This window comes from Candoia aspera, chromosome 8 (genome assembly GCF_035149785.1).
Source record: "Candoia aspera isolate rCanAsp1 chromosome 8, rCanAsp1.hap2, whole genome shotgun sequence".
Taxonomy (NCBI): domain Eukaryota; kingdom Metazoa; phylum Chordata; class Lepidosauria; order Squamata; family Boidae; genus Candoia; species Candoia aspera.
This window is the reverse complement of record NC_086160.1, coordinates 41,157,277-41,166,559: the sequence shown is the minus strand read 5'-3', so window position 1 is coordinate 41,166,559 and position 9,283 is coordinate 41,157,277. Positions and strand designations below refer to the sequence as shown.

Below are 9,283 nucleotides of genomic sequence, written 5' to 3'. Positions count from 1 at the left end.
GGCAAGCCCCTGGAAAATTATCAGTACCTGAAGAATATCCAAGAGTACAGAAAGGTCTCACTATGGACAGCAGTGGAGGAAAGAAGAGGAAAATGAACATGTTTTTGTGATACTGGATTTAATCCTCAAACTTCCCTATTATTTTGTTCTGAATTAACTACTTCACAAAACAGTGAACAATGAGGTTGAAACACCATATTGCCATCCTTAACAGAATCCTCCTTCCCTTTAAGTCAATACACATGGCAGGCCTTAAATATCATTGAAATGCTATCATTCCATGGAAACATTTGCATATTCCTGCAAAATCTACACTTTTGGTCTGTTTGTCTTCCTCCAAAGCATATAGGAGACATCATGGCTAGAGATGGGGTTCTGGCAGTCATCTGCAATAGGTGTGCCTGTCTATATGGCAGAAATCCAGTCTTATCATAAGGGGTCTACTACATTCCCTGAAGTTGTGGACAAGTATATATGGGAACCACAAAACGCAATATTTGGGGTAGACACAAAGAGTCCCACTGGAGTTGAAATAAAATTTAAGTAGGGAGGCAGAGCTTCCTTCACTTGCTCAAGGAGAGAGAACCAGAAATGTGATCTGCTGCTGCTTCTGCATCCATCTCCCCTGTACCTACCAAATATTCCAAGCCTCTTGGAATATTTGAATATGACTCTTCCAAATAAAATAAGTAAAATCATAGATGTTGCAAAATCTTGAGATCAAAACTTCCTTTCAGCAGGAACAGGAGTTCCAACTGGAACCAGTGTAGGCATGCAACTTTCATACATATCTATTGGATTGAGAGCCACAAGCATGCTGCATCAACTCAGATGGAGTCTCATCAATCAAACCTTAAGTTGGATCACTATTGACTTTAACTAAATGTCACCAGTCTCCATCCTGAATTACAGATTGTAGTCAATCCCCTGATCTGAAACTGGATTCCTGCAGATTGGGTCCAACATTTCCCATACCAGAAGATTGATGCGGACATCTACAAATAGGGAAGGATCAAAACGGACTTCTGGGGAAGAAAAGGCGAACTGAAGATGGCTTCGAGAAAAGTGGAGCTGACCATGGCAGAATGAAGAGCCAGTGAGGGCAAGGAGAGGACTTAAGATTGCCTGCAAGTGCTCCAGAAAGTTGCTCCCCATGAGACTGCAGGACAGTGGTCTCCAGCAGGTTTAGAGTTCTGGGAGATGAGGGAATACCCATCTTGCTCAAACCACGGTTGGCCCCTTTAAAAGGACACTGGGTTTGCATACTGTGATGGAATGTGAGGGTGGCCTTGGAAGATGGGGGAAGAGATGCTGTCTAGGAGACGATCAGATAAAAGAGAAAGATATCCTCAACTGAGTAACGGACAAAGAAACTTAGAAAGGGCCTGCCCTAATTACTCTGGTGGAAAATGGGGAGGGCAAGAAATTTGTACTTCAGACTTGCAAGATTCTGTTAATGTAGCCTTACAATAAAATAGAATTAGCTCATCTCATCATGTTTCCTGTCTGGTTTACCTGGGAGGGCTGACACATAATTCCTTTCTATTAAGTTTCGGAAATTGCTTGTTAACTGCTTTTCAGCTATTAGGAACTTTTGGATCAACAAGTTTTGCGGTACCAGATGAGTTTCCTTTAATCCTTAAACAATTTTTTTTTTTAATAAATAGCAAAAGGGTTATGAAAACTTTGATTTTAGGAAGTTACAAATGGACTAAGGGTCTAGATAAATTTGAAATAAGATTTTGGAATTTATTATAAAGCAAGCTTCCCATGGGAAAATGCTTTTGTTTTGAATGTTTAAAAAAACATAAGATAAGGCTTTAAAAATTGGAAACTAGAAGGAACTAAATATTAAAATTAGGAGAACCCTCAAACTTGACCTACTAATACAGAATGAAGCAAAATACTTGTTATGGACATATTGAAGGATATTTTTGAACAATGGACCCAGAAGTTAATTTTAAGAGTGTCTGTTTCTATAGACAGACTGTATTTAAAATATGCTATGGAAGAGGAACAAGTTTTACTGGACAAGACTGAGAATGCTTTGAAAGTGGATTTAGATGGGATAGGGGAAGAAGAGATCATTTGTTGTATTTTAAGAGAAGTGTAGTTTGGATGGCACAACAGTAAGGTGAGCCAGCTGGCTGGCTAACTACTGTCGGTGTCAGCATTAATGACTCTACATTAAGTTGGAGAAGAGTAACCAGTGGAGCTTGACAGGGATCTGTGTTGGGCCAGTATTATTTAACCTTTTAATTAATGACCTGGATAACAGGGTAGGCTGCTTATCGTATTTGTGATCATGTGCCATTAAGTCAGTGTCGGGTCTTGGTGACCACAAAAATATTCTTCATGACAATCTGTCCCTAACTTGGTCCTTCACATACTGTTATTTGTGGATGATGTAAAATTGGAAGGTTTCAGGTTTGCCAGGAGGATAGGAATGTGTTGACAGGTCTGCTGCCAAGGCTGCATTAGACTCCTCAAAATTCCCAGGAGGCGAGAGACCTCAGCGGTGTATGAAGTGGAATAAATCCCAGAAATGTCAGGTCAGATGGTGACAGATCACATCACAGCTGCTGTATACAGCATTACAGGATCAGGTGTATCTAGAGACATCTGCAAATCTACCGCGTGGGAAGTGATGGGCTCCAAGAAAAACTCCCAGACAGAATGTTTCTTTTCTGCTGCATCTTACGAAGAATCATCTAGAACCAAACTATAGTTACACTTCTGAAAAAATAATAATTGTAATTTACCCATTTCTGTAAATTAATCTACCCAACAATAAAAATTCTGTGTGAATTATTTAAGAGAATAAGAATAAAACAAATAAAACAAAATAATAATAATGAGCCATGGTACAATATAAAAACAGCTGTACTAATGCTTCAAAAATGTAAAATGAGAGGGAGAAGAATGTATTTATCTGGCACCCAACTCAACCACAGCACAATGTCCAATAAGCCCCCTGTTGAAGAATATTCCAGAAGTGGGGTGCCACAACAGAGGCTTTCTTTCTGCTATATTCAGCATTTGATGCAGCACACACTGAACAGTTTCCTTGTACTGAACTTTTTTTAAAAAATCCATTCAATCGTGTCCGATTCTCAGAGACTGCCTGGACAAGTCCCTGCAGTTTTCTTGGCAAGGTTTTTCAGAAGTGGTTTGCCATTGCTTTCTTCCAAGGGCTAAGAGAAAGTGACTGGCCAAAGGTCACCCAGCTGGCTTTGTGCCTAAGGCAGGACTAGAACTCACAGTCTCTTGGTTTCTAGCCTGGTGCCTTAACCATGTAAATTTGATACAAAGACTGTTCCTGAGTGCCTCACCAAAAGAAGTTATATTTAATGTAAAAAGTGGTTTTAAGATTTTTTCCCCCAAATGTATTAATTTTGGAAATATAAAGAAAAAACAAAAAAGTACAGAAAATAGATAAAAAGAACATTTACAAGCATTGTAAACTGAAAAAATAAGACATTAAAATAAATCAAGTTGGACTATCTTATATCAATTTGAAATTTTATGTCAATATTAAAATAAGTCAGTATTTAAGTTAGATTATTATGCAGTAACTAATAACTATAACAAATACGGCTCAAGTTATAAATTATAAACCAAGATAAATTGCAATAATTATTTCCTGATGTATGAAGTTTAATTGCATTTAGAAAATTCTAATAAATATCATCTGATGTTAAAACAAACTTTTTGATTTGGTAGGAACCCATTTGTACGATTACAATCCAAAAGTGGTCTCCACATTGCATTAAATTCTGTGTCTGAACTGTTTTCCAGATATGTAGTTAATTTTGATATCGAAGCATACTCCTATAACTTATGGAAGGAATTGTTTGTAATTTCCAGTGAGAAGCAAAAAAGAATTCTTGCAGCTGTTACCATGTGCAAACCAATTTAGTATAATTTATGGGCATATAAGATTTAGGGATGTTTTATTTCAAAAATGGCAGTCTGAAAGGAAAGTGTTTTAAAAAGTGACCCAACTTGATTATTGTATTTCCATCTTTCTACAAATTCAGTTGTTTTTAAATAAATTTTTATTACCTTTGTTAAATAAATTCTCAGTTCCTGACCTTTTTAACAGTGATATTAAAGCTCATTGTTCACTGAAAATACTATTCTCAATTTCAGGTAGGTTCCATGTCATCATTTGGGTCTTGTTTTTATTTAATCTGATATCCTGATAATAAACCATACTGATGTATATATTCTATTAAAAATTCTAAAGAGTCCTTTGGGTGAGTAACTATAAGCACATCATCTGCATATAATTTTACTATATGCTCTTGATTTGATAGTCTGATAAATTTTATTATCTTTATTTGATAGTCTGAAATTCTATCTGTATCTTCTTTGCCAGTTGTTCTAAAGCCAATAGAAATAAAGGAGAGAAAGGCAACCTTGTCTTGTTCCTTTCACTGTAATAGGAGGATAAAATCTGGGCTGTTTGTTCTTTGTAGATACTTTGTATCCAAGTAAAAAAATCGTACCACCATTGATTTTTTCAGAATTGTAAATATGAATGGTCATTCCAAGTTATTAAAGGCTTTTTCCACATCTAAGAAAATCATGGCCAATTTCTTACTTTTCTGGTTTATATATGTATTAAGATTTTTGAAAAATTAGGTCGTAACTGATAAATATTTGCTAGAATTAGGGCTATTTCATATTCTTTTTAATACAAAGTTACTATTATCATAGCCAATTTACCACTTTCTGCTAGCTCTTTTTCTAGCATGGCTTTTTAATATGTCCTTTTTGTGACTGCATTTGTAGTGCAACAGTTTTGAATACTTACATAGATTTTCTGTACCCATATAAATAATCTGTCAATAAGAGGTTACAGTCAAACAGAACCAAACTGAATAGTTTTTAAAAACCTGACACACAAGTATTAATAAATTAATTACTTGAATGATGCCAGTTATGTCTGCATAATACATTTACCTACGCATAACTGAACCACAGTTTACTATTTCAGTTTCTAGTTCACGCAATACCCTGAAGTATCAAATGACCACACCAGCTGGGTTCACACAATATGCAGGGCAAAAAAGTGGTTTGATTTATGATGAGTGTGTCACACTAATACAGCATTAAATTAATATTTATAAGACTCCAGATAAAACTGTATTAGAATACTTCCTGCAAAATAATTATAATCTGTTTTAATTCTTGCTTGGAAAACAAATATTTACGTTATTTTCCTATGCATTTGAGTTGAACATTACAACAAATAAACAAAATTGGAAGCTCTGGCTAACATACAGCATAACAGAACCAGACTGCAGTCTAATATGGATAGGTTGGAAGACTAGGCTGAATGGAACAAGATGCCCTTCAATAGGAAGAAATGGTTATTAAGTTATTACATTTTGAGGAAGAAAGCAGGATGCACACAATGAAAGATGGCATGGAAGCAGTAAATTGGAGAAGAACTTTTAGTCATTGATAAGAAGCTGAACATGAGCTAGCAGGCTGAGACAGTTACTAGTATTAATGATGTTCTGGGCTATTTTAGAAGAGGCACTGTATGAAAACAGATTAAGTCCTTATTCTTCTCTACTTTACCCTGATGTGTAAAGTAGAGGAGAATAAGGGCTTGGAGTGCTGTGTATGAATCTGACACATTTCCAGGATACTGCTATGTTAGAACATAAGGGAGCAACAAAAATGATACAAGGACTTGAGAACATGTCCTATGAGGACAGGCTGAAGGAACTTGGGATGTTCATTCTGGAGAAAAGATGACTGGTAGGAGACATGATATCTGGGTTCAGGTGTATTAAAGGGTGCCATAAGGAAAGAAGTCAGGAGCTATTTGCCATTGCCACAGAAATTAGGACCAGAAATAAGGGATATTTCTTATGTAGAATTCATAAGAAAAGATTTTCTGATGGTAAGATGTATACAATAGTGGAACAGTTTGCCTATGGAGATGTTTAAGAAAAGTCTGGACAGCTATATTTTAATGATAGTTTATTTGGTTTTTCTGCATACTGCAGAGGGTTGGGCAAGATGATCCTTGGTGTCACTTCCAATTCCACAATTTTATGATTCAAACAGTTTATTAATCCCAGGCTAGAAATATTATGCGCTGTGGGTTAAACCGCTGAGCTGCTGAGCTTGCCGATCAGAAGGTCGGCGGTTCGAATCCGCGTGACGGGGTGAGCTCCCATTGCTAGTCCCAGCTCCTGCCAACCTAGCAGTTCAAAAACATGCAAATGTGAATAGATTAATAGGTACCGCTTCGGCGGGCAGGTAACGGCGTTCCGTGTAGTCATGCTGGCCACATGACCACAGAAGTGTCTACGGACAAACGCCGGCTCTTGGCTTTGAAACGGACATGAGCACTGCCCCCTAGAGTTGGACACGACTGGACTTAATGTCAAGGGAAACCTTTACCTTTACCTATACTTGTATGACTCTGCTCATCATCCCTTAAAACCGTTTCAGCTCTTAATAGTTGGAATCAACTGACAAATAACTGGTAATTTAGTAAACTACTAAAATTATTTCCTTTTTTTTTTTCTGGTGGTCTTTTCTTACTCTATCCTTTCTGCTTAAAGCTATACTCACAAAAAGAGCACCTAAACAGACTGGGTATTAATTAGCAACTGCCTTTTTTATTCTCAATATGACATTATTGGAAGATAACTCCACCTTTATGTAGTATATCTTCCAAGAAAATATCCAGTCTTAGTGTTTGCTCGGTATCATGGCAGTGACTAATCCTGTACTGTTGTCCCCCCAAAGACATTAAAAGTTATCTGCTGTGGAGGTTGTCACACTCCAGGGCCAAATTTAAATTTCTCACTTACATAAAATTCTATTGAAAATAGATTAGAAGAATTCTATTACAAAAGACAGTTGCAATTTATCTTCAGGTATTAGTTTAATGTCTTTTTTAAAAAGCAAAAACCTTGTTCAGCTTTTCCTACTGAAGTTAAAACCAGTGCAGGCAGTTAAATACTTTAAATTAGAATCAAATCCATGTTTTAATTTTAGAAAGGATAAGTTACGATAATATACAATACATAAAACAGATAACTGTTTTGAAGACAGTAAACAAAGTTAAAGCAGATAAAAATTACTCATGTTCAATCATCTATGAATGTGTAAAAAGACTGGACACAATCCTGTCCTAACATGGGTATTGTGCCCATATTGAGATTATTTTTGTAGGATTAATTAGAGCCTTATTTCTTCTCCTCCTTGAACAGACAGGTTGCAAAGAGGAGAATACAGCTCCATTGGCATACAGTCATTACTTGGGTATGTGAATGCATGTTTTCTAGTACTGGGCTGTGCCCATTTAATGGTTCTGAAAAGTAAGCAAGGATTCAAAGTGCAGGTGCTCCATTTGTCATTCAACGTATTCTGTTAATTATCTATAATAAAGTGACAGTTTCATTCATTAAGATTTTCAAACATTTGATTACATTTTCTTGCAGTTTTTTTTACAGGTTACATTCTTGCTAGTAACTGTTTTAATGAAGGTTTATGCAATTTGGTTATGAATTTATGATTTACAGTACACTAGGTTTATGGTAATGTTTAGGATTAAAGTATCAGTAAGACAGAATTATCTACAGATTTTTTTAAAAAGTCTCATTTTTAAAAAAAGGGGTACCATGAATTGTTTAGGTCAGGATGTTGACAGGTATCAAGAAAAGTTCCTGGCAGTATCCCTGAATAATGTTTTAAAAAGTATTTAAAAAATAACAAGCCTTCTTAAAAAAAATTATACGAAGAGACACCCACCAGGACTGGTGCACAGAATTTACTTTTGAATCCTAAACAAGTTGACAGTATCCCTTTCTATTTCTTTCTTAATCTACTAATTTTGTACAGGCACAGCAGCTCCAGTGCAAACATGCGAGTTCCCTTCCATTTCCCCAATCATTTATTTTAGAGAGGAGCAGCTCTGTACACACAAAAGGCACACTAACACAGTGCTACCTCTGCCAAGTTTTAAAAATATCACACTACAAAGGAACTCTATGGACACATTGTAGCATACTCTGTGCTTGCACCCTTCTAGGTTATTCAGGTTCCCTCCTCATTCTGAGATTTCAGGCCTGTCTGAAAAACATACACAAATAGTGTTCATTAAGTTAGAACTGAACAAATTTTCACTATTTATCCAGGGATAGCACGACTCACAATACATATACCAATGACAATGATTTCCCATCCACTGACTCAGACAAGCATTTTGGTGATGTTTCCCATTAGAGAAAAAAATAATAATTCAGAGTAAAATGGATGTACATTCTAACATATTTACATAAACAAAAACTAACAGATTTTGAGAAGATCAGAACCTGTGCAGGCTCTAATAAATAGTTCAAAAACCTAAAATGTTTTTTAAAAACCCTCCCTATCTGGTCCATTTAGCCTGACATAGCAGAGATTTCATAATCACTTGCTGATATTATGGGTTTTCCCATCATCCGCACATTCTTAGCATTAGTAATCCTTGCCATCATACATACTGGTTTATCAAAGTACCGCACAAGTGCTGGTTCAGTCAACAGGGAAGCCAAAAACTGCTCAAAGGTGATAGCCCAGTCTCTGTCAATACTACTGCTTCTCGGCAGAGAAGTGGGGTTGCTGCTTTGTACCAAAACAGTGTCTTCACTGATGTCTTCACAGTGCAGCTTTTCCTCCTCATGAGAACCTGCGCTCAGGACAGAATATGAAGACATGGAGCTGTCATCTTTAGTATCATCATCGGAAATAAGCATGGAAGAACCAGCTCCATTATCCCTAGGAGAAGAATCTTCCAGCTTAACGTCCTCCATCTGTGAACTGTCACCACAAATATTCTCCTCGTCATCAAGAAAACCATTTTGAAAATGATCATGTTGGTCAAGGCGGTACTCTTGGCTCCCTTTCTTCTGAATCAGCACATTCTGATTGGCTTTACTGCTATTCTCAGGCTCTTTAATAGATTGGTCACTAAATAGCTTACCAACTTCACCAATCTCTAGAAGCAAACTTGTCACAGCTGCAGTTGCATGGTAAAGATCTTGTTCATTGGGGTCTTCACTGAACATGTTATACATGGTCTTACACAGTTCAATAAATTGCTCCTAGATGTCAAAGAGAAATATAATGATTTGTTGGTTAAGCAGCTGTTCATCCTATTCATATCCAACTGTTACATGGGCTCCCAGCTTTTTCTTCCAAGGGACTGACTAGACAACACCTGTCTAGTTTCAATAATGACAATATCAAGTGCTCCCAGATTATTTGC

General features: G+C 36.6%; 1 protein-coding gene across 2 annotated transcripts in view; it reads right to left on the bottom strand.

Annotated features, from left to right (window-relative positions):
* Positions 1-6,897: 6,897 nt before the first annotated feature.
* Positions 6,898-9,283, bottom strand: part of TBC1D9 (TBC1 domain family member 9) — a 64,926-nt gene continuing 62,540 nt past the window's right edge. For both annotated transcript variants that reach the window (XM_063310830.1, XM_063310831.1), the window contains exon 21: positions 6,898-9,119. In XM_063310830.1, coding sequence (XP_063166900.1) covers positions 8,418-9,119 — 702 coding nt within the window. In that variant the 3' untranslated portion in view covers positions 6,898-8,417. The remainder of the gene's footprint in view (positions 9,120-9,283) is intronic.